The sequence below is a fragment of the Humulus lupulus genome, chromosome 1 (genome assembly GCF_963169125.1).
Source record: "Humulus lupulus chromosome 1, drHumLupu1.1, whole genome shotgun sequence".
Lineage (NCBI taxonomy): Eukaryota > Viridiplantae > Streptophyta > Magnoliopsida > Rosales > Cannabaceae > Humulus > Humulus lupulus.
In genome coordinates this window covers 22,445,295-22,471,886 of record NC_084793.1, presented here as the reverse complement: position 1 = coordinate 22,471,886, position 26,592 = coordinate 22,445,295, and the positions used below count along the sequence as shown (strand labels likewise).

Genomic DNA, 26,592 nt, shown 5'->3' with positions numbered 1-26,592 from the left:
GGAAAAACTTGAATCTTCCTTTTCCTCAAGTTATTTATAAAGTGTTGAGTATGCAGAAAAAAATCTTCAACGTGATCAAGAAGATTTGGTGGCTCCCACTACTGCTGCTTCCTACAAGGCCTCTGCTCCTCCTTCTGAAGCCACTGATGTTCCATCAACCAAGAAAGTCAAGCCCCAATCTCTAAAGTTTTCCTCGGATGACATTCCTCATGCGTCCTCTGTTGCCACAGATTCCAGACTTGTTGCAACAGAAATAGCTGTTGTTCGAGCCTCTGTTGATTCTTTGGTTGCTCGAGTGATGTCAATTGAAGGACTGCAACGTTCTGTGTTAGAGGCTGTTCAATCTCTATCCAAAGATCCAGTCGTTTAGTTTTATTTATTGAACATTGATACTCTCTTTTGTTATTTTGCTTTATGGTTCTTTGGCTTCTATGAAAGGCACAAAGGGGGAGAGTAGATAACTTCCAAAAACCTGTTTGTTTGTTGTTTTGTTTAACTCTTGACCTTCTTATTTTGAGGGGGAGTTTCAGTCTAGTTTCTTTAAAAGTTTGTTCTATGTTAGCGCATCTTTGCAGGGGGAGTTCTTTTTCTTTACTTGTCACTAACTCTTGTGTTGCAGGTTTTTTGAATTAATTTTGTCTATCAAATTTCCAAAGGGGGAGATTGTAAAATCCTTTATCGGCATATTTGACAATATTGACAAAATTAATTAAAGGAGATTTTTCGAAATGGGTAGTTTCCTGTTTTGTTGCAATATGTCTTTTTTTAATCAGATTATTATATATTTGTTAATAAAATAAATATACAATTTCCTATAAAAGAATATCTTTTCTTGAAATGGAAATTATTGGTATTTATTTTATTTTTTGATCTGATTTATTTTGTCCAAAAATCGTGTACAGCTTGCAGAAATTATGTTTTCTTATTTATTTAAGGAAACTGGGTTAAAAAACTGTCCATGTTCAATGAATCTGTTTGAACGGATTGCCAGTCTGTTTGAACAGATTCTAACTTTCTTATTTGGGAAGATTTTTCATTTATTGGCTGATGGTTTCTGATTTGTTTTCCACGACCTAAAGGGATTCTAAAAAGTATATAATCATCGTTAGGTCGTTGGTTTTGATTATCTCGCTTGGTGTATTATTTTCCAAATATTTTTCAAGTTTTAGAGAGACTTTTTATTATGTGAAGAACTTGAGTCCAGCAAATTCTTAGTGGTTTATTACAGTGTACTTCTGTATTGTTTTCTTTGTGTTAATTGTGCAGGTTTAACACACTTGGACATTGGTCATCAAGCTTCGGGAGAAGTCTTGTTCGTGAGTCACTTTTCGGGAGGAAAAGTGCAAGTGTTATGATTTGAAGGGAGTTCAAGATCTTAGCACTTCAGAAATTTGATTAGGAGTTTAGATTACAACAGTTGCGACAAATTCAAGAGGGAGTCTTTATTTGTATAAGTCAATTTGGTTTTGTAATTGTTTAGATATTCTTCTAATAAATTTCATTCTCTGGGCATGGCCTCGTGGACTAGTAGCAATCTGCAAAGATTGCTGATACCACGTAAAAATTCGTGTGTTCTTTACTTTATGTTCGTTTTTATCTTCTGGTCACAAACTGTTTAAACATTTCTGTAACAGTTCAACAATTAATTATTTAATTTGAATAATTAAGTTGGTAATCATAAAAAATGGAATTTCAAGTTTTAATCCCCATTTAAATTAGGGTTAATGACATTAAGTGGTCATAGTAAAAACACTCAAGTGTTTCTTTTTAGTAACCAAATCTTGAGTTTGAAATACTTCATGATGAAAGACTCGAAGAGGCTTTCAAACTTCAATCGTTTAAAGCTACGCTTTTAAACAACAGTAGGGTAATAAGTTACCTTTTATGAAAGGTAACAAGTAGCTCCACTGAACAATCAAGGGGACACTCTGACTACGAGGGCTTCCTCTCACTCTGATTCACCTCCCCTGGGGATTGTTAAGGGGTTGAAAACCCCCCTTGTAGATATTTTAAGAGTAGTCTAAACTCTTCCAACCCCCCAAAACCGAACCCCCCCCCCCCCCCCCCTCTCACAAATCACTCGCATCTTGTTAAAAAATTCTCGCTCAAGTTTTTTCTCTCCATTTTGAACCATCAATAGCACTAAGAAAGCTTGGAAGCTTAAGCTTTGGTCTAGGAAGAGTTCCCCTAAGGTAAAGTTTCAAAAACTTGACTTTTGTAAAGTTTTTAACCATAGATCTTTCAATAGCTAACTATCTATGTTGTTTGGGGAGTTGGTTAAGTTTTTGAAAGAGTTTTGAAGATTCAAAGCTAGTAGAAACATCAAAACCTAAAGCAAGAATAACAAGAGGTAAAAAGTTTACTTTTTTATGGTTGTTATTGTATGGTTTTAACTTTTAAGCATTATTTTGTATATTTAATGCTTAAAGTTTCTTATTGGTAATGTAATAAGGCTATGGTAGTTGCTTTATAATTTTTATGACGCTTGTGTGTTGATTTTTGAAAATAGGGACCAAAATCCCCAAGGGTTTTGTTGAAAACCCTAAAACAAAAATACAAGTTTTGAGCTGTGACTTCCAAGGGGGCAAGCATCCACTGTATATTTATTTTGTAAAATTAAATTGTACTGTGATGTTTTTGAGATGGAGTACATAAAATTTAGCTTTTGAAACACTCAAAATCGTTTAGACATGAGTGAGTCATGCTATTTCAAAGTTTAGGTAAAAAAACTGTTTTTTTTTCGTATTCTTAAATTCGAGACCAAGTTTGGACAGCCACTATATAGGTCAAATGAACCCAGTTTTTCCTAATATTTAGTGGACATATTCTTCGCATAACCTAGTATTCCATTGTAAAATTTGGTAACAAAATATTGAACGGTTTGAGAGTTATTAAGTGCCAAAGTTTGGAAAAAATAAGAACTTGAAAATAAGGTCATTTTTACCTCAATGTTTGGAAAATATTTTCACCAATCAAAAATGCTCTTTTGCCCTGATATTTCACAAAGACCTAAATGACATACCAAATATGGAATTGAGAAATTTTGGTAGCAATTGGATAAGTAAATTTCAAGTTATAACCTAACAAAGTATGTAGTTAAAAAATTGAAAAATGGGGTTTTCACACTTAGTGTAAAAATGGGATTTTGGGAACTTAAGATAAAAGTACATTTGTGCATATTGCAAGATAAAAACTTGGTAAGTCTAAAAAATATTTTGACCTAAAATACCACTTTGAGTTTAAGTGAGAATTATGTTATTAAAGAATTTTTATTCTTTCTAAAAGTAAAAGATTTAATTTATTTATAAGTTGATAAATTAAAAAGAGGGTTCAAAAACCGTATATTAAGTAAATTATTTTTCTAGTAAGTAAACTTGATTAATTGACTTCGGAAAATTAACTAGTCAAGATAAGAAATTATTAGCAGTTTTCCAAATTAAGTTAAAATTATGCTATTTTCTTAAAACGGTTTTTAGAGATTAAAACCTTAAGAAAAATAAAAGGAAAATTAAGAGATTATTTTCTTGGAAAATAATTAAGGAATTTAATTAGTATTTTCTGGATATAATACCGGCTAAAATCTTTTATATATATAACCACTTGTTGAAAGTACGGGTTAAGAGCAAAACTTTTAAAGAATAAGATTTTTAGCAGATTGTGGGAAAATACTATTACGATACCCGAGCCTAAGTATTGAGACCATAGGATAGGTCTCCCCGAGACTTAGGGTTTAGTCTCAAATTTTTTAGTACGACTTTCTTGGATGGGTTTAAAACCAAATAAGGATTAATCCTTACAAGTGAATTTTAAAATAACCAAACTGCCCAAAATAATAATAATGAATTATGAAGTGCCATAATTAATCCGAGTATATTGTATGGATAATTACAGTACTGGCAAAGCATAACGGACTATACATTGGAGGGTGAAATCCTGCTGAGAGCTAAGGACTCCAAGTAAGTCAACTCCTGTTGTGTGGATACAACATGAAACGATTATTGTATTGTATGTTAGTATAGAGACACAAGCACATATATACGATGTCGTAGAAAGTTTGCGTAGAGACATTAGCCTAGTGGGTGTTGATTCAGAAAATATGACCGGTAGATATCCGTCATATTCTAGACGGCTAATCCCCGTCACACTGCTTGATTTTATTATGTCTAGTTTATTACTGCGACAAGTGGCTAAGAGGTGAGGATTGCTGGTTTAAACCTAGGGGCGCCAAAATGAATGGGACCTAGGGAACCTCATGCTTACTTAATCGATGAACGATTAAAACCCGAGCAAGTGCTTTGATAAGTTATTCCCGGATAGTAGCCGTGAATATTGGCCATTCAGTGAGAGTGCCTAGAGATAGTAGGGGTTGCCAAGTCGAAGTGAGGCTGAACACCCTAGGGGCAACTGCTCACTAGCACCACTGATTAACATAGAAGTCTCTGTAAACCCGCGTAACTTCGATTACACTCTTGAATAGTAGCAATGCCCTAGGTAACTTAATGGTTACCCTTGTGAGGGATTTACTCTTGGATAAGTAGTGATACCTTAACTTGATGGTTACCCTTCTGATGGATTTACTCTTGGATAAGTAATGATGCCCTAGGTAACTTGATGGTTACCCGTGTGAGGGATTTACTCTTGGATAAGTAGTGATGCCCTACGTAACTCTATAGTTACCCTTGATGGGGATATTTATTGGCTAGATCTTAGTGTTGAGACTCGGTTCTCCCCTACTGATTAGCAAAAATTGTTGGGGGGCGTGATACGCCCGAATTGTTGGAATTGTCGAGTGTTGGTCTCAAATTATATTGTGATATATTATATCTGCTTGCTCTAGGATTTTCTGAATGCAGGGATTTATCTGTTTATATGACATAATTTGTCATTGGTTATCAGGCATAGACACAAGTTTGTCATGACGCTTTTGCGTTCTTGAAATTGATTGATTGGGGTTCGGATGGATCCAGAACCCTAATTTTTGTGAGCTATTGTTATCTGTGGACAGTAACTTGGTCAGTGACCACCTGTCTTCTCTGCATGCTTTTGTTTTAAAGTTGAACTTACTAAGTATTTTTGCTTACCTAGTTGTTTCCTGTTGTAGGTAAGAACAAGGGCAATGCAGAGCAGTGAGCGTTGGAGTCTACCTTGTGAATGTACATGTGGACCAACCTTTTGGGAAGTTGTTTTGTTTTTTGAAATGTTGTTTTATTTTCATAAACTAGGCTCACTTTACTCTTCATAAACTATGCTTGTATTAAATATTAAGTATGGCCATACGACTTGAAAAAAAAATTACTCAGGTTTTTGAGATATTTTGTTACATGAAAATGTTTATATTTCTGCATTATCGAGTCTTAAAAATCGGGGATGTTACATTTCTCAAGAGAGATGAGATTACTTGTTCGACGGTACACAGATCCAGACTATCCTCAATGGTCCAAAATATCGTATGCCTCGAAACAAAGAATACTTGCACATCTGGAGGTAAGTAATATCTATATTTATATTAATTCTATTTAATTATATATCATAGTTACTAATAAATGTTTGTAATTTAGGATGATTTGTTTGATATCAGGCGTACCAGATATGGACAAGGGCATATGCCTGGGATCTTGAGAGGCATTGATACATCTTGTGCTCAAAAGTATTCAGATTGGAAGTACGATATTCAGGAATATTTAACAATTAATGGGCCGGAAAATCGTTATGGTGGTTGCACAGATACGTAGTGGCAAAAAGTCATTGAATTTTTCCGACACCCAAACATTATGGTATTAATTTCTAGCTAAGCTTAACTCTCTTAATTAAAGATATTACTAACAAAAACTTTTGAAGGAATGTTCTCGGGTCAACAAGGAAAATAGGAAGAAACTAAAAGAGCTCAGCGACGGAGGTTCTCAGTCAATCCAAGCACAGCGCTACAAAAAAGTTAGTTAATTAATTCTTTTTAAGTTGTTTTTCTTATTTACGTTTAATTATTTTTCTTAAAAACAAATATGTATGTGACAATGCAATTTAGAGACTGGGCAACTTGAGCCAATCCCTGATAGTTGGATGGATACTCACCATAAATCAGGCACAGGGTGGGTGACAGAAACAGCCAAAAAAATTTGGGTACGTTAAGTTTTTTAAAATATTTTTCAAATTTTTAATTGTTTATTTACAATACATAATTACATTATATATAGTATCATAGGATATCGCAATACACAGCAGACACAACTGATACTAAGAGTTTCACACCAATTTTGAGCGCGCCTGAAGATAACGACTTGTCTTTGGTACAAACTTTCTTCGAAAAACGACGTGGCCACCAGAAAGGATCCTTAACATAAGGGACAAAACTTCATTTACTATTGATCCTCCACAAACTAGAGATGAGAGAATGTGTTCGACAATTAGAGGAACACATCCGGACTCATTGTATCACCCTGGGATCTCAATGTGCCCCACCACCACCTGATGATCTCGATGCTGGAGCACCGAGTCAGTAGGACTTATGTATGAGTTTTATTATTATGGACTACATTTCCATGTTTAGGACAACTCTTTATTTTGATTGAGCAAACATACTCTTTTGTTTTTATTTGTATGTTTAATATAAGTGCTTTCATTTTAATCTATTTTTTTATATTTAAATTAAATTAAATAAATAAATATTGCATAAAAAATCTCAGTGGTATAGCCCCACTATATGACAAAATTGGACAGGTTCCACCGACGATATTGTTAACTCTCTACTGAGAACGTTTTTCCTCGGTACCAGCTATACCGAGAACATATTTAATGTTCTCGGTAGAAGTTTACCTCTACTGACAAGAATGTATCGAGAGCTTTCTACCGAGGACATGTTCTCGGCACAGTTTCTACAGAAACATACGGGCTTCTACCGACGATGTTTGTTCTCGGTATAGCCCCTGTTTTTTGTAGTGTCATAGGAGGGATGACTAATTGGGACATATTACAATTTGATGGGGGAAAGACCACTAGGATTGGGATTGGGTTCCATCTTAAAAAAAAATTAGTGTTAAGTGGAGTAACCATTTTCTTTATAAAGATATTGTTGTTCCTATATATTTTCCATGTGAGACTTTTTTCTCATATAATAAGACAACAATGGACAAGGTCGATGTGTATTGTAGTGTATGGGGGAGCCATATGCAATAGTTTGTGAGTTTGGGTGTCTTGGCAGAGTCTTTCAGACACAAAGGACATCCACACAAGTGTTATAGTCCAACCACAAGATGTGAAGGTCCAATCCTAGCCATCCCGACACACCTTGGTTCTCACTATTTTATTTCGAGAATTGTCCCCTAAAAACTACTTCATCAATATGAGACAAATATGAAATTAATATCAGTAGAAATTCTATGAATATACAATATACATCATCATCATCATATAAAAAATTAGGGTTACAACTTGTCCATGTGTCAAAAATAGAACAAATTCTTATTAGTGGGTACAAGACATAATTCCTACCATAAAGCCCTCATATATAAATAATAATTATAAGAGAATTTTTTAAAAAATATGGTTTTTATATCATCAATGTGCACAAATATAGAAATTATACTTTTCTTAATTTATATGGGAAAGTTTATTAAAGAAAAAAATTAAAATATAAGAAATACAATTAGTAGCTAACTAAAATATGGAAATGTTATTTTTTTTATCATAGTTATGTTTTATTTGATTTTGAAGATAATTTTATTTTTTTTTTATTTTTTTATTTATTTTTTCTTTCTTTTTTTCCTTATTTTTTTCTTCCATTTTTTCCTTTTTCTTTTTTTTTTTTCTACCAATTTTTTCCTTAATCTTTTTTTTCTTTCCATTTTTTCATTTCTTATTCTTCTTCATTTATTTTTTTCTTTCATTTATATTATTTTATTTTTATGTTCATATTTTTTCAGTTTTCTTTCTTTTTTTCCTTCTATTTTTTCTTCATTTTTGTATTTATTATTTTCTCCTTCTATTTTTTTCTTTTTTCACACACATGAACTTTTTTTTCTTTCTTTTTTTCTTCTTCCATCTTTTCTTTTTTTCCGATTTTTTTATTTATTTTTACTACCAATTTTTTCATTCATATTTTTTTTTCTTTCCATAATTTTTTGTCTTCTTCTTTTCATTTTTATTCATTCATCTATTTTTTTTCCTTCATCATTTCTTTTGTTTTTTTTTTCATATTTTTTTAGTTTTCTTTCCTATGTTTTTTGTTCCTTCTTTTTTCTTCATTTTTTGTACTTATTATTTTCTCATTCCATGTTCTTTTTTTTTCCCTTTTTTTTTCACACATATTTTAACATTACATAATTATTTTACTAATTTGTATTTATCATATTTTATTATTGTAAGTTTTTTTATAGTCTTTTTCCACTATATGTAAAAAAAAAAAAAAATTCAAATCAATTTTTTCAGCATTTTATTTTTACTCTAACCCTTATAGGAACACCAAAATTTGGAAAGAAAACTAATAAAACTATGAAAACACGATTGAGTAACCAGTTACCCTGATGAGAACTTTCAAATCTAGAAAAAAAATTTATATGAAGAAGATAGGAGAGAAGGGAAAGGGGTGGATCTGCTTTTTTTTTTCTTTCTATTTTCAGATTTGTGGTAATTGGTTCTTTTTCCATTATTTGTGTGTATATTTCTGGGGGTAACTGGTTACATTCACATTATTTGTGTGTATATTTCTGGAGGTAACTGGTTACCTTCACGTTCTGATGTTCGTGTAAATTTCTGGGTTCTTTATGGTAATTGGTTACCTATGTTACTAAAATCATAGTTACTTCTTCTTCCTTTTTTAATAAAGTGTTCTTCCTCTTTTTTTTATTCAAATTTGATGTTTCTTTTCATATTTAATATGAGTAACCCATCACTCATCTTATGCTAATTGGTTACTCCTCTTATGGTAGAATGTTACTCCTCTCAAGGTAACTTTAACCTTGCTCTAAGATTTTTTTTTACATAATTATCAAAGATCAATTAAGTAATTGGTTACCTTACCCGGAATTTGAAAAAATAAACGTAAAATCTAAATAAAAACGAAAAAAGTGTTTATAATAAATAAAAAATAATAAACACAATTTATATTAAAAAAAAATTGCAAAACAACCAAAGGAAAAATTAATATAAAATTAGTTATATAAAAAATAAATAAGCTAAAAAAGTAATAATCAAAATACAAAACATACCCTTCCAAATTAATAAAACTTGATTAAGAGGAAAACTATAACATAAACCAACTTTTATACAAAAATATGAGAAAATAAACCCATAAAAGTGAAAAATCTTAAAAAAAGCCATAGATTAACTTTTTTTTTTTGAAAAAAAAGCCATATTTTTGCACACTATTAAAAATCCCATATAAAATGTAATTTCCTCTAATTACAATGATTTTCATAAACCCATCAATCTAATTACTAAGAGAACATCCAATCTCAGTCAATTTATTTCCTATTAGCTTCAGAAACCCAAAAAAACAAAAGCCCATTAACAAGCAAGTAATCCCAAATACCTAGCTAAAATACCATAATCAAGAATCGTAAAAACTTATATACTGAACCAACTTTTAATTGGATTAGATTGGTTTAAGAAAAATAGTTTGGATTGGATTAGATGCTTTTTAAATCAAAAAATGAGCATAAACATGATGACTCAATAATATCAAATAGGTTGAATAAATTAAACATACATTTGATTAAAGGAAATACAGAACAAGAGGAATTAGAAATTACATACCTTCTCCTCCTCCACTGCTTTCTCCCAAACTCATTGACATCTTCAATCTACAAAACACACAAAAATACCTCTTTTAGAAGCACAAACTTTTTCCCCCTCACAGCAACCTAATAATAGTATAACATAATACGTTCTACAGGTAAGTCATGTCTAAAATGTCTGATAAATTTTCATTTTTGACGTACTCTAAACAATATTGGGCGAGTGTTTGAGGTCCAATGGGCTGACCCAAAATGTAGAACGGTGTGTCCAAATAAGAGACAATCTACTTATTAGAAAAATACTATAATCTTATTATGGTTTCTAAAAATACCATCAATACTGCATGCTAACTTTATATTTGTCCACATTCACATATATTTTTCCAGAGAAAAAAAACACACCAACATCTTAAAAACGCTTTTGTTTCTTGGTGGCTTAATCGGAATCTTTAAGAATTGTTATTTAAAAGAAACAATATTTAACCACCAAAAAATATTTGATGTACAAATACGGACGGTATCACCATGATAAGCGTTTTGTTTTTCTCAGCATACGAGAAACGATCTAGCACCGCTATCTCTATATTAGATGATGACATAAGATATATTTTAATGGAAAATTATGATATATTGAAAACAAAAGACTGTTTTATATTTTTGTGTAGATAACCGAAATTATTAGTTTTAATATTTTTTTTTGATAACTTTAATTGAATATTATAAATATTTAACAAAATATATATTTAAAATTTATTAAAAATAAATATTTATTAATTATATTAATATAAATTTAAATATTATAGAATATCATTATTAGAATAATATTTAATACAAGACTATATATTTAATAATTATATTAATATAAATTCAAATATTATAAAATATCATTATAATAATAATATTAATAATATTTTATTATTTTTATTTATAAAAAAAAACATGTTTTTTATTATTTAATGTAACTTAGCTAAATATATATTCATATTAAATAACAAAAAATATTATAAATATGGTGTCATATGTACAAATAGTATGATTATGTAACTACATAATAAATTAATTAGAATAACATTTATCTTCTATCAAGAATAAACAAGTTTCTTCTCCAATCATAAATATGTTATTTGAATAATATCATGAATATTTTGTACATTAAATAGTGTAGTTTATGATCTAAAATGTTATCATATATTTTTTTTTTAAAAAATCATAAACAATGCTTGTTTTGGTTTAATTTTTCTTTTAATATGTTTATGTCATTCTTATATATATATATTATTTTTTATTTATTTAAATTTTATATGACAATCTTAAAATCTTAATAAATATATTTAATAAATTTTATAAATAAAATTAAGTAAATGTAGATTTGTACATTATTTGCACTTATATAGTATATATATAGTTATATTGAACATATTATAATTTAAGTAAAAGTGAGAGAAATATTAAAATATCAATAATGCCCATCTAGCAAGTAAATGATGTAAAGGTTTTGACAATGACTGTGAAAAATGTATATACTCTCTTATTGAATGAATGAATGAATATACAGAGGTATATATAGTGATTACATCAGAAGAGAAATAGATCTAACTAACTAACAGAATTGCAGCTAACACTAACATAAATAACTAACTGCTAGCTGTACAAAAACAGAATATACAAATATGTACATCAAGTATAACCAGTCTTAACACCCCCGCTCAAACTAAGAGTGGATAGAGAGACAACTCTTAGTTTGGACCGCAAGAAAAAGAACCGAGAATGAGAGAGAGCTTTGGTAAGAATGTCAGCAGTTTGATCCAGAGCAGGAACATGTCGAACAATTATTTGATTTCTCTGAACTTTCTCCCTGACAAAATAGAGGTCAAGCTCAATATGCTTGGTCCGTGCATGTTGAATGGGATTAGCAGAGAGAAGAACAGTACTAAGGTTATCACACCAAAGCACAGGAGGATGCTGTGAGGCAATCTTCAACTCGAAAAGAAGAGCTTGAAGCCAGGTGATTTCTGCAGTAAGAGTAGCTAAGCTTCGGTACTCTGCCTCAGTACTGGACCTAGAAACAGTTGGCTGCTTCTTTGAAGACCAGGATATCAGATTGGGACCAAGATAAACACACATGCCAGAGGTTGATCGACGATCATCGGGATCCGATGCCCAGTCGGCATCACAGAAGCCAACTAGATCAACAGAGGGGCTAGCTTGAAAATGAAGACCAAAATCCAGAGTTTGTTTGAGGTATCTGAGCAGGCGCTTCACAGTCTTCCAATGTGACTCAAGTGGATTGTGCATGAACTGTGAAACTTTGCTAACAGCAAAGGAGATTTCTGGACGAGTGATAGTTGTATACTGAAGAGCCCCAACTAAGCTGCGGTAGAGCTTTGGATCCTGAACAGGATCACTACCCGAAGCAGAGAGTTTCTCACCACCAACCATAGGAGTGGGAAGACCATTAGCAAATTGCATTTTCGATCGGCATAATAAATCTGTGATATATTTTGACTGAGATAAGTGATATCCTTGAGATGTTTTGGCCACTTGAATGCCAAGAAAATAATGAACATCACCCATGTTCTTGAGAGCAAACACAGAATTCAGATGAGTGATCAATTTATGCACTTGAGTAGCCGATCTACCTGTCACCAAGATATCATCAACATACACTAGAACAAAAATAGGTGACCCATTGTCAAACCGCAAAAATAAGGATTGATCAGCTTGAGAGTTGTGAAAATGCAGAGAAAACAATGTTGCCCGAAGCCTTTCAAACCATGCTCTAGGGGCTTGTTTGAGGCCATAGAGGGCCTTGTTCAACTTGCAAACCAATGGAGGAGTATGTTGGGTTTCAAAACCAGGAGGTTGGGTCATAAACACTTCATCTTGGAGCTGGCCATTTAAAAAAGCATTATTGATATCCAATTGTTTTATAGGCCAGCCAGAAGAGAGAGCTAAAGAGAAAATGACCCGAATAGTTGTTGGTTTAATGACTGGACTGAAAGTCTCAGTAAAATCGAAACCATATTGTTGATTGAAACCCTTAGCCACCAATCTAGCCTTATGCTTTTGAACCGAGCCATCAGGATTCTCTTTCACCTTGAATACCCATTTACAACCAATGGCTCTTCGATTTGGTGGCAGCTCCACTAGAGTCCAAGTGTCATTACGTTCTAAAGCATGTATTTCAGCATCCATTGCAGACTTCCAATGTGGAGTAGTCAATGCATCAGTAAGTGTCAAAGGCTCTCTAGAGGTAATAAATACCTTCGGTTTGAAGACCCCTGCTTTAGAACGAGTTACCATTTGATGTTGGTTCTGGTTAGATCGTGGAATTGGTAACATAGGATCAGCTGCTTGTACAGTCTCGGGTGGGGATGGACTAGTTGAAGGCTGAGTCTGTTGTAATGGGGATGAGACAGCGGAAGAGGTAGGAAGAAGAGGTGGAATAGATGGATTATGAGGCTGGAAAGGAACAGAAGATGGTGAGGACCGACTAGGGGAATGAGAAGGTGACAATGAATGAGGTGGAGCATGAAGAGAAGCTGAAGTTTGAGGTGTTGAAAAAATAGGAACAGTAGTACGAAGTTTTGACAACAAGGGAATGGAAGTCGTGGAAGGAGAGGACATTTGACTTTGAGATTTTACTGGTAAAACAGGTGATGAATATGGAAAATTATGCTCATTAAAAATTACATCACGTGATATATAGATTCTACCAGTTTTGGATAGACATTTATAGCCTTTGTGATTATAGCTATATCCAAGAAAGATGCAAGACTCAGATCGAAATTGTAGCTTATGAGAGTTGTATGGTCTAATATTAGGAAAACACTCACACCCAAATGTTTTTAGTTTGGAGTAATCTGGCTGTTTGTGGAATAAACGAAAAAGAGGTGATGAATTTGCAATAACAGGAGATGGAAGTCTATTTATTAAATAGACAGAGGTTCGAACAGCTTCATCCCAAAACTTTAAGGGTAAGGAAGCATTAGCAAGAAGAGTTAAGGACATCTCAATAATGTGCCTGTGTTTGCGCTCAGCAAGGCCATTTTGTTCAGAGGTTTTGGGACAAGAGACACGATGGCTAATGCCATTTTCAATGAGGTATTGAGTAAAGGCTTGATACTCACCTCCCCAGTCGGTTTGAATTGATTTTATCTTATGCCCAATTTCATTTTCAATCTGAGTCTTAAAATTTCTAAATGTTTGTATGGCATCAGATTTGTTTTTCAGCAGATAGACCCATGTATATCTAGAGAAGGAATCTATAAAATGTATGTAATATCTATAGCCATTAGAGGATAAAATGGGAGCTGGCCCCCATAGGTCAGAGTGAATGAGCTCAAGGGGAGTAGTATACTCAGATGTGGATATGGGAAATGGAAACTTATGTATTTTGCCTTGACAGCATGATGAGCAAAAATCAAATTGAGTTTTATTAATGTGGGGAAGATTACATGAAGAGAGAATAGATTTTACAATCTTAGCAGATGGGTGACCCAATCTGTTATGCCATAACAAAAATTCAGAATTACATGGAAATTTAGAAGTAGAAACATCAGCAGAATAACAATGAGACAACGATGAGAAGGATGACTTATTCGAATTGGTAGACATGGAAGATGAAGGCACTGAGCTAGGATGAACAAGATGAACTTCAGACGAAGGAAATGCATAGAGACCATTGTTAAGGGTCCCTCGCATCAGAGTTTGATTGGTGACCTGGTCTTTCACAAGACAAAAATCAGAATGGAATTCACAATAGACATTATTATCTTTTGTTAGCTGGGAAACACTGATAAGGTTTTTCTTAATGGTTGGAACATGCAGCAATTGATTTAGAAACAAAGGTTTGGAAGGAGATAGAGACTGTATAACAGACTTACCAATGTTGGATATAGATAGACCCGAGCCATCACCAACATGCAATTGGTCAGATCCAGAATAAGGACTCTTGCTCAAGAGATTCTGATCATTATTGGTACAGTGGTTCGTTGCGCCAGAGTCAGGGTACCACGAAGCGTCGTTAACCATTTCTGAAGAAGCTACCAAAGCATTCATGGAGGAAGATGACTTGTCGACTGGTTGAGCTCCAAAACCAGGAAAATCCATATTGAATCGCTGATAGCATCTGGATGCGTAGTGTCCTGGACGAGAACACAGCTGACAGATCGGGCGTGATACGGGAGGAGTAGAAGAATTTGGGGAATTCTCACTGTATGATCTACCGGGATTGGGAAAACGACCACGGCCACCAGCATACGGATTCCAGAAAGTACCACGGCCAGAAGAAGGTATCGAACCTTGAGATTGAGAGGATGGAGAAAAACGACCATAACCAGGGTTTGAAAAAGAGGCCGAGCCACCTCGTCTATACGCCGCATTGACTTGAGGAGTGGAATCCAGATCCCGATTGTGTTTCTCCAAACGACTTTCTTGAGAGAGAAGAAGAGACTCTATTTCAGCAACAGTGTAAGACGATTGTCGAGAGTTGATGGAGATGACGAAAACGTCGTATTCTGGAGGAAGACCATTGAAAATCGCAGTGATATGGTCTTTCGCAGTCGTAGTGTGACCAACGGAGCTGAGTTGATCGACAAGAAATTTGATCTTGAGCAAATAATCGTTCAAAGATAGGGAGCCTTTCTTGAGATTCCTCAATTGAGTATGAAATTGATCGATCTTGGCATTAGTTTGAGTAGTGAAGTAGGTGTCAAGAACACACCAAACCTGAGCCGAGGTGTCCGATCCAACAACTCTAGTAAGAATGGTTTCGGACATTGAGGATAGTAGCCAAGAAAACAGGAGATTGTCTTGCTGCTTCCATTGAGTATAAGCCAAATTGATGTTACCAGCAACACGATCAGCATCGGTGAGAAATTTCAGTGGAGGAGTGAAATCAGAATCAATGTAATCTTCAAGCATATGGCCTCTGATAGCAGCAAGAACTTGAGGTCTCCAAAGAAGAAAATTGTGATTGTCGAGTTTGACAGAGAGATTGTGAGAAAAAACAACAGGTGCAAAGGAAGTGGAAGACATGGAAGAAGGAACAGCAGAAGCCATGGAGTAACAGAAAAGAAGATCAAGATCAAGAATCAAACGAGAAACAGAATCGTAAGGGCACTGATACCATGTAAAGGTTTTGACAATGACTGTGAAAAATGTATATACTCTCTTATTGAATGAATGAATGAATATACAGAGGTATATATAGTGATTACATCAGAAGAGAAATAGATCTAACTAACTAACAGAATTGCAGCTAACACTAACATAAATAACTAACTGCTAGCTGTACAAAAACAGAATATACAAATATGTACATCAAGTATAACCAGTCTTAACAAATGACATAAGTTTTATAAGTTTCTGAAATACTAATTTGTCATCTTTTGTTTTCTCTCTTCCCCTATTAATAATAAATTAATTAAATCATTTGATAAATACATTTGTAAAAATTCAAATTGATGTTTTTTTTTAAAAAGAACTTCATCCAATTTATGTACGTATTATAATGTTGTTTCTATTTTGTGTGTATGAGTACATGACTAAAAATTACGAGAGCATGAGATAGAAGACAAAATTGAGAATCTGATGATTAATTTTAGAGAGAATTAATTGAGTAATTAAAGACGTTTTTGCTTTCCAACGACAGTACTATACCTACTCTCGTTCTTGTTCTTTACCTTTTCATTAAGATGTATTTAACGATGAAGTTTTTTCTTTTTAATTAAGTAATGAAGCGCATGCCACAAAAGGTCCAATAACACACAACAGAAGAAAATAGCCAACCAAAATTTAGACCTAGTCATCGCGATGTATATAAATTTAAAATGGTTGACATATAAATATATATATTTTATGCCATATATTATATATATGTATATACGTAAAATAACGGCCGACCCGTGATTTGTATTTGTCTTAGTTTAGATTGATCACATGCATGGAACTAATACCGAAAGCAACTACCCTAGAATAATCAAGCAAAAGTTAATGAAAATAATAAGAAAAGACAAACAAAGAAGAAGACCACTAATTTTATTTTTTATTCTGCTACACGTGAAAAAACTAACATTGTTTTGTTTGCATGTAGCTCGTCGTATACGTAATCCTCATCAACAATATCACTACCTCTCTTTTATCTCTAACAAAGATATACTTCTTTTATTAGATTGTATATCATGAAATTCTTAATCTGCTCCACATGTTATCAACTATCGAATTGCAAACTTATATAAAGTTTCATGTCTCAGCTCCACAACCTTCCCAATTCCATTTGATCATTATTATAATTACTATAAAAAGACATAAGTGTGCTTGGCAAAGCAACTCTTTTTCTTTTTATTGTTAGCTATATATTTATAACTCCAAAAGGATTTCTTCTTTAAAAAAAACAAAATTAGAAAATAGTATTTTTGATACCCTTCATATATACTACTTTTAATATGCAAGATTGGTTCTGAATAGGGCAAGCCCAAAACTTAGAATCTAGCATAATTTTTATACATTTTAGAAAAATACTATTTTTATGGATTTACATTTGGAGGTTTCATGGGATATTGATTAGTGTATCGAACAAATTACTTTGCAACAAACTAATAAGAAACAAATATTTTACAAGATTATATTTTCACCAATTACAGTAAAAGATATATAACGATTTAAAATTTGATCACGAAAATACATAATTTTAAAAAGATGATAATATATATTTAGCCCGGAAATTATTAGGCTTTATAATTTCCACACAATTAGACCATACAATTATATATATATAGCTCGATCATATCCGTTTGATATATAGTAAATATAAGTATATATATTTAGTGATTAATAGGGTCGCTCCCCCACATAATTCCCCGGGGGACCATAGCTGCAAATGACGAACATCCAACCATTGGGGCACATGGTCCTGGCGCAGCCAAGGTGAATGGAGTTGCGCCACACCAGCTGAGTGTAGTGGCCGCACTCCTCACCCACGCACGAGTTGGAGGCGTAGTCATAATGGGACTTCTCGTCTGCCCAATACTTCACAGCCTGCTCGCCGGTCATTTCTCCATAACCTTCGGCCAAGTTCTCGCCGTAAGGCCCTCCGGAGTGCTCGAACTCGCAGTTGTTTTTTAACCTTGAGTTGGCGTAGTTTTGCGCGTAATCCACTAGGGTCTTGTTCCAGGTCATCGGGCCAACGCCCACCTCTGCTCGGATGGCGTTGTGGGTATCGACGAAGTCATTGTGGGAGTAATTATGAGCGTACTTCTTAGCCGGAAATGGTTTGGCAGCAGTGGTAGTAGTGATCATCATCACCACCACCAAGAAAACCATTAGTAAAGCCTTATTATCCAGAGACATTTTTTTAGGGACTTTACTAAGAGATTATTGATGAGCAGTTTAGAGGCTTATTTTTTTCTTGGTACAAAAGTGACCCATATCATTGCGCTTATTTATAGTGGATCCAAAGGGTAGGGTTTTTTCTTTATTATTAAATAAAAATCAGGTTGATCATATAAAATCATAAATAATAGATTTGTTTTTCTCCTTTTTATAGTATATGAAATCTGAAAACGATCATCTAAATGTAATAATTTTCTTTTTCTTCTTGCTAAGAATACTTTCAAAATGTCTTATACAAATCAATAAACCCACCGAATAAATTAAACTTTGTAATAAATTCGAATCTTCTATCCACCAAAGTCAAAAAAAAAAAAAAGTTAACTTTGGATCTTCCACTAATGGGGACTTCTAAGAATTTAGTCCTTCTTAAGATTGTGTCCTTGGATTATATAAAATGCATGCATTTTGAGTAGTTTGATAAGAATCTTTTTACAAAATCATGTTATATAATAGACAAAAAAAAAATCTATCTTTCTTCATCTTCTCCCTTTTGCCATTAAAACTGATTGCCAAACATTCTACCATTTATAAAAAAAAAATTGTTAAATAAACATCTAATTAACATATTTTCAAATATATTGACAAAAATAATTAATGTTAAACAATCTATAATCTTTTAAAAAAAATATAATTAATCTTAGCAAAAATAATTAATGTTAGATTTTTTTTTTTTTTTAAAAAAAACACTAATAACTCATTCTACCATATAATATATTCTCAAATAATGTATATAATATATTAAAGAAATAAAACAAAATCAAATATGTCCAAAAGAAACTTAATACACACGTGATATACACAATCATATTATATCAGTTTTAGTTATGTGCTGCTTATTTCGTGTTACTCAACACATTATTTACGTTACTAGTATCATATATATGTTCTAACTTCATATAAAATTTACTGTAAAGTCATCAACTATACATATTTTTAGACATTAAATTATATTTTTGCCCTTATTTTTTAAAGTCGCATCAACCATATTTTTCCAATCGGTTAACATAATCGGTAATATCAAGTCAAAAGCATATACTTAGAAGATTTCAATAATACTCATATTTTGACACTTGGCCAAAAATTGGGTCCCACAATGAATGTCGTAGTCCTATGAGGGACTAAATTTTTTTCCTAAATATACAACCAGCTAATCATTTATATATATATTTATACATATACAATATCCATATTAATATAAATGTGGGACGACTATAATGGGGTATGCATTTTGCTCTCACTGGTAGATGGATCTCTGTTTTTGGCATTATGACGGTGTACATTTCAGTTATTTAGGACATTCTACCAGTTTTTTAAAAATTCTTAATAGTTTACGGTATCGAAAACAAGTTTCAAAATAACTTATTTCACGCTCATATAATACAAGCTTCAAAACAACATGTGTTTTTTTTTTTCAGCACTGTAAGTTATATAGAATTTCCAAAAACAATTGTGGGGATTCTAAATAATTGTACATCGTTATATAAAAAAATTTAGATTGTAATCCATTTATGTACCTAAAACACGAAAACATATTGTTTTTAAGCTTGTTTTAGACACGAGTGAAACAAATTATTTTAAAGTCTTTTTCGGTACCGTAAATTATTCGAAATTTCTTGAAAATTTGTGCAATGTCTGATATAATTACAGTATACACCGTCATATAAAAAAAATTAAGTTATAATTTTTTCAATTACTAAAAACAGAAACACCCTACCGCGGATGTAAAATCCATGCTCCTACCAAAAAAATTCCGATATATATAATATTCATATTAATATATCCTCTCTATAGCTATGTATATTGTTACAACACATATCTTCATCGACACATCTCAAATTAAAAAATCAAATATATGGATATTGACAAATTAGAGAGAGAGAGAGAGAGAGTTTCATTGATGTACAACATCATACTATCAAGCCATGCTTCCCAACAGTAAGGATACATGTGATAATAGCCGTCGCTCTCATTCTCTCTCAAATAATTATTATATATTCAAATAAACATTATATGTATGTTTCCTGATAATTATATTAGTAAATTTTTGAACTAGCTAGTACTTCTTCTCAAACATATGATATTGAATAGTAAAAAAAGGAGACAAAAAATAGAAACTTTATATACTTTTTTCGTAAATACACTTTTTTTTTTTTACGGTCTCCGGTTTTTCTTTTTAAAATATTACCTTAAATTTTTAAAAATATGATTTTTAAAGTTTTTTATTAACAAAAATTGGTGTAAAACAACAACTAATAAACAACAATTAAACAACAACAAAAAGTCAACCAATTTCTTAATAAAAAGTATATTTTTTTTAAATCAAAATATATTTGAAAACAAACTAAACATCAATTAACCTCATAAAAAAATATCAATTAGACATCAACACAACAATAGAACAACTATACATAAACTTAAATAGTTAAAATACAACATTAAAATAATTATACATAAACCTAAACAACTAAAAAACAACACTACAAAATACGAAAAACAGACAAAACGTACAAATATATAAAGTTCCTAAAGATCTTAAAATTGAAAAAAAAAACTTATCAATCCCTAAAAAAATATAATTTTTTAACGAAATTAAGCATACTTTATTATGTAATTATTCCAACTCTTATAAATGAAAGTAAAACTAAAAAATACATGCAGATAAACTCCTCCCTCATTTTCAGACGCAAAACGTGGTGTAACTTTTTCTTGATTATAGTATTTTTTTTTCTACGACCATTTTAAATCTTTTACAACGTACGTTGAAAACTCAAAGTTAACCATGTTCATTGTCGCGGCATTAACGGACGATTCCTTTGAAAAGCAAATTGACCACACAATCTGCGGTGTGATGTGATGACTATAAATAACTTAATTATATAAGTTTTATATACATATTTTTCAACCCTCCGTATTTAGATTAATGTGATCATATTGATGAAATGATGATGTTTTTTTAAAAAAAATAATAATAATATTCTTATAATATTAATACTGCAGTAATTACTTATATTAGTTATCTTGTAAAGGTTTGTTATTTACCGTTTTTACCGTTTCATTACTTTTTCATGTGCTGCCTATATAAGACTCATATTTCACCTCAGTTGTACTTGTACACAGTTTTGATCAAGTTAATTCTCTAAAACTGACTTTCTAAAAATATACTTTCAACCAAACAGCTGGAAGATTCACTCAAGAAACCTTTCAAAATTTGGAAGTTTAGTTGATTGAGTTAATAAGTTTAATGACTTGCATTATCTGATAATTAAGTCTATTATTGGTTTACCTCACAAGTTTGCAATTAAGTGTGACTAGATTTTTCATTAACTGAGAAAGAAGAACATTGAGAGTTCTATTAGTGGGGGTGTCAAAGAGGTTCTTGGGTGTGGTTCAAGGAAAAGGAAAAGGTGTTGTTTGCTGTGTTAATAATTTCTAAGTAAAAATGAACTGAAGAATTCTTTCTATGAGTTTGATACAACCTTGGTGAAATTTTCAACCAACTAGTCATAGGAAGAAACATGTTGAACTTGGATGGTGTGATTTTGGACCTTAACAAAATACAGATCAAGTTCAATGTGCTTCGTGCGAGCATGAAGAGCGGGATTGGCAGCTAACATCACAGTGCTGAGATTGTCACACCAAATAACTAGAACAAAGGAAGGATTGTGATGAAGTTCAGCAAGGAGAGATGTGAGCCAAGTAAGTTCAGCAGTGACAGTTGCTAAGCTTCGGTACTCAACTTCATTGGAGGACCTAGAAGCTGTCTGTTGCTTCTTAGCTTGCCAAGCAACCAGGTTCAGACCAAAACAGATGCAGAACCCATTTGTAGAATGGCAATCATCAGGATTAGCGACCCAATCACCATGGCAGAATTCTACAAGATCAAGAGAAGAGGACCGACGAAGATGAAGACCATAGTTAATAGAGCTTGACAAGTAACGAAGAATGCATTTGATAACACACCAATGTAATTGAAAAGGAGCATGCATGAATTGGCAGACCTTGTAAACACTAAATGAAATGTCAGGATGAGTTAGGGTCAGGTACTGCAAATCGCCCACAATAGACCTATAAAATTGGGGATCTTCAACAGGATCATATCCATAAGTACAAAGGCGAAGACCTTCAGTCATTGGTGTTGAATTAGGCTTGGAAAATTACATCTTTGCACTAGTAAGAAGATCAGTAAGGTACTTTGTTTAAGAAAGGAGAATACCTTGGGATGTTTGCTTCACTTCAATGCCAAGGAAGTAGCTTAAGGCTCCAAGATCCTTCAAGTCAAACAATTGATTGAGCTTGACAATTAAGGTCAAAGTTTGAGTAGTAGAGCTGCCAGTAATCAAGATATCATCAACGTAGATTAACACCATTATAGTGTGGCCACTAGGGTTGCACATAAACACCACGGGGATGGGGACCCGCGGGGATCCACCCCTATAGGAGCGGGGATTCCCCGGCTTAGCGGGGAAGGGGTTGGATTTACGTACCCGAGTCGGAGGCGGGGCGGGGTCGGGGAAAGTACTATCCACCCCGATATATCCCCGATTATATATATTAATACATATAAATTATAATAGTTAATTACTAAGTATGTAAATTAGACTTTTCCTCTTCTCAAGATATGCCCATATCCATTTGGTTAATTTTATATATATATATATATAGATTAATATATATGAATACACATACAGACTAGTTTTCCATTTACATCATATCAATTTATTTTCGAAAAATTTAATGACATATATGACCTATTGGACTTTTCAATTTTCACACTATTAATATATTGTATCTAAATGACTATCAATTATGGAATGAATTTAGTTTTATATTGTTTTAATTTGGTGTTTGCAAATATTAATTTTGAATATCTATATAATTATTTTTTTAGCAATTTTTTAAATAAACGGGTCCCCGTTATGGTGTCCATTACCGACGGAGATTCCCCGCCCCGTTCCCCGCCGGGGAATATGCGGGGACGGGGAAAAAAATAGGAGGCGGGGACGGGGGCGGGGATTGCATTCCTCGCACCACCCCGTCCCCATGTGCATCCCTAGTGGCCACCATGTACACTATAAAAGAGAGATTGATCTGCCCTTGAAGGAGTGAAGCTAAGAGACAAAAGGGTTGCTACAAGTTTGTCAAACCAGGCCCGAGGAGTCTGCTGTAGGCCATACAAAGCTTTGTGAAGGTGACACACATGATAAGGCTGAGTTTGGTCAACAAAAATAGGATATTACACCATGTAAACCTCTTCTCGTAAGTCGCCATTAAGAAAGGCGTTGTTAACATCAAGCTAATGAACGGGCCACCCTTGTGATAGAGCCAATGTTAGAACAACCCTTATTTTAATTGGTTTGACAACAGGACTAAATGTCTCTGTGAAGTCGAAGCCCGGTTGTTGATGGAATCCTTTTGCCACTAAACGCGCCTTATATTTCTAAACTGTTCCATCCGAATTTTCTTTGATCTTGAACACCCATTTGCAATCAATGGGAGAGTTTCCTTCAGGTCGAGACACAAGACTCCAAGTTTTGTTTCGTGAAAGTGCTGCAAGTTCATCATGCATTGTTGTTGCCCAATGATCTATCTTAAGAGCTTCAGCGGCTGTGGAAGGAACTAAAGCTGCCATATAAACTTTGGGCTTGTGAATACCACTTTTAGAGAAAGTTTGCATTAGATGGGAATTTGGTGGAGCCGAAGAAACAACCATAGAAGAAGGTTGAGCATAATTTTGAGCTCCAATATTGGTACCTGTACCTGCAGAAACCACAGTAGCCTCAACAAAATTCTAGTTAGATTCAATAATGGGTGACAAAGGAGCAGAAGTGAATATAGAAGAATATTGGTCATAATGAGGTGCATATGATGAAGAAGAAGGGTGTGAAAGATAAAGAGCAGGAGATGGAAAAGAGGCAGAAGGATAAAGAGGTGATGTATGTGATGAAGAAGAGGAAGGTGACTGAGTTGGAGAGGTGGGGGAGGAGATGACCGAGGGACATGAATAAGGGCAAAGCACTTGGCAAAAGACTTGTATCATTTGATGTAGATGAGGGTGAATGTGTTACAACCATAAAAGGAAAAGAGTGTTCATTAAACACTACATCTCTATAGAGATAAATTCTACCCTCAGGACTTAGGCACTTGTAGCCTTTATGAATAAGACTATAGCCTAGAAATGTACACTTTGTGGATCAAAACTCAAGTTTGTGGTGATTATAAGGGCGAAGATTGGGATAGTAAGCACATCCAAAAAATTTGAAAGAGGAATAATCTGGAACTTTAGAAAACAACACTTAAAAGAGTGAGACATAGTTAAGCTTGGGTGTTGGCATTCTGTTAATGAGGTAGGTTGTTGTACGAAAGGCCTCATCCTAGTATTTTATTGGCATAGAGGCAACAACTAAGAGAGTAAGACCAATCTCCACAATATGGCGATGTTTTCTTTCAACAACGTCATTTTGCTTATGAGTATGAGGACACGAAAACTGATGAAAGATACCAGTTTTTTGAAGAAATTGGTTGAACGCCTTAAATTCACTGCCTTCATCAGATTGGAAAGCTTTTATGGGTAAACCAAATTGAAGTTCAACTTGAGTTTTGAAGATTTTGAATGTGGGAAGGGCTTCAGACTTGGTGCGCAAAAGATAAAGCCAAGAGTATCGGCTATTAGCATCCACAAAGCTACTATAGTATGTATAGCCACAGGAAGAAGTTTGAGGAGCAGGACCCCATAAACCTTATATACGGTCATAGAGGTGGGGAAAGGAATTTTGTGAGCTTTACCCAAACAACAAGTAGAATAGAAATCAAATGAAGTTTTATTACATGAAACTTTTGTACAAGAGTTCATGATGGCTTTTACAATGTGGGCAGATGGGTGACCCAATCTGCTATGTCATATGTGAAACAAAGAAGGTACAGTAGTAGTAGTAGTAATAAAAGCTGAAGGAAAAGAAGGCTTTGAAGTAGATGAGACGGCTGGGGATTGAGGTGAAGCTGTTGAGGTAGCAACTTGGATAATAAATTGTGAGGAGCGAAAAAGACCAAGCTGATTGGAATAAAAAACATACAGGCCCTGTTTAAATTTTCCAATGAGAAAAATCTTCTTGGTGTCCCGATCCTTCACAAAACAGTCATCAGCAGTGAATTCAAAAAGAACATTATTATCACAAGCAAATTGAGAAACACTCAAAAGATTTTTGGTAATGGAAGGCACATGTAAAGGACTATTCAGAACAAGAGGTTTATTAGCAAAAGGAGAATGAAAAAACAAATGACCAATATGCTTAATATTCAAACCTAATCCATTACCAACCACAATTCGATCTAAACCAATTAATTTTGAGCTGCTCATGAGATTTTGTTGGTCAGGGGTAAGATGGTTGGTTGCACCAGAATCGGGATACCAAGTTGGATCAGCAACCAAGTCAGGAGTGGCAATATTGGCTTGCATCTGAGGTGGTGGTGGTCCATAGATGGATTTTTCAAATCGATAGAAGCACTGTAGGACGGTGTGACCAGGCTTCTGGCATAGTTGGCACAGGGGTCGAGATTGCCAATTTGGAGTAGTCCAGCATCCATGACTTGAGGGGGCTCTGCTTGGAGGATTAGGGCTCTGAAAGTCACCTCGATTGTCATGTTCAGTAGTTGCAGAAGCACCATGAAAGTTGGGAGAATTGGAGTGATTGTAGTCATCTCTAAAATTGGGGAAACTACCACGTGGATTGCCAAAAGTGCAGCTCGAACCAACAAGATTAGTTTCAGGTGTAGCAATGTCCAGCTCTTTTGCAGATTTGTCAAGCCTCACCTCATGAGCCATCAGAGGAGCTTCAATCTTAGCAACAACATAGGGCTAAGTCCTAGAAGTAACAGAGGTAATGAAAGAATCATAGTCTCGACTGATACCGTTAAAAATGGCTTCAATGTGATCAGAAAGTGGAGAGTTTATGACCAATTGAGTTTAGTAAATCAACAAGATTCTTGATACAAAGAAGATAGGTGTTTATAGGAAGAGAATTTTTCTTGGTGTTAGGAAGTTATGTTTTGAATTGACTTATCTTGGCTGAAGCCTGGGCAGTGTAGTACTCTTGTAGAGCTTGCCAATTCTGAGCAGAGGTATCATTGTTGACCATCCGAGTGAGAATGCTTGCATCCATGGAGGACAGTATCCATGAGAGAAGAATCTGATCTTGTTGGAGCCAGTCAAGATATTATGTGGACAAACGATTTTGGCGCAGATCTTCAACATCGGTGTATTTTGGAGGTGCTGATTACAGATCTAGGTATTTCTCCAAACGATAACCTCTAATAGTTGCAAGAACTTGATGCTTCTATGGAAGAAAGTTATTTTCATTCAATTTAAAAGATAAAGAGTGTTTGAAGGCAATCGGAGTTTTGGAAGTGGACGAAGAGGCAGCTGTGGTAGACGAAGACACCATTGGAGATGAGTGAGGTGAGGTTGAAGAAGGAA

At 33.7% G+C, this 26,592-nt stretch overlaps 3 protein-coding genes across 3 annotated transcripts in view; 1 reads left to right on the top strand and 2 right to left on the bottom strand.

Moving 5' to 3' along the window:
• LOC133797320 (uncharacterized) overlaps nucleotides 1-370 on the top strand; it is a 30,582-nt gene extending 30,212 nt beyond the window's left edge. The window contains exon 4 of the mRNA XM_062235230.1: nucleotides 57-370. Coding sequence (XP_062091214.1) covers nucleotides 57-370 — 314 coding nt within the window. The remainder of the gene's footprint in view (nucleotides 1-56) is intronic.
• A 16,935-nt stretch (nucleotides 371-17,305) lies between these two features.
• Nucleotides 17,306-18,232, bottom strand: LOC133817607 (basic form of pathogenesis-related protein 1-like). Its single transcript, XM_062250210.1, has one exon. It carries the CDS (start codon nucleotides 18,078-18,080, stop codon nucleotides 17,562-17,564), a length of 519 nt encoding a protein of 172 aa, XP_062106194.1. The 5' UTR covers nucleotides 18,081-18,232; the 3' UTR covers nucleotides 17,306-17,561.
• A 3,387-nt stretch (nucleotides 18,233-21,619) lies between these two features.
• LOC133797152 (uncharacterized mitochondrial protein AtMg00810-like) lies at nucleotides 21,620-22,489 on the bottom strand. The gene is made up of 2 exons (XM_062235007.1): nucleotides 22,336-22,489; nucleotides 21,620-22,242 (listed from the first exon to the last, which is right to left on the bottom strand). The coding sequence occupies exons 1-2, from the start codon at nucleotides 22,487-22,489 to the stop codon at nucleotides 21,620-21,622; spliced, it is 777 nt and encodes a 258-aa protein (XP_062090991.1).
• Between the last annotated feature and the right edge of the window lie 4,103 nt (nucleotides 22,490-26,592).

What these genes read in the sequence shown, in the direction of transcription:
- LOC133817607 (XM_062250210.1), bottom strand. Translation starts at nt 18,080, where the DNA reads ATGTCTCTGGATAATAAGGCTTTACTAATGGTTTTCTTGGTGGTGGTG.
- LOC133797152 (XM_062235007.1), bottom strand. Translation starts at nt 22,489, where the DNA reads ATGGTGTTAATCTACGTTGATGATATCTTGATTACTGGCAGCTCTACT. An exon ending in AGTGAAGCAAACATCCCAAG is followed by an intron (nt 22,243 to 22,335) that starts GTATTCTCCTTT and finishes CAATGACTGAAG; the next exon opens with GTCTTCGCCTTTGTACTTAT.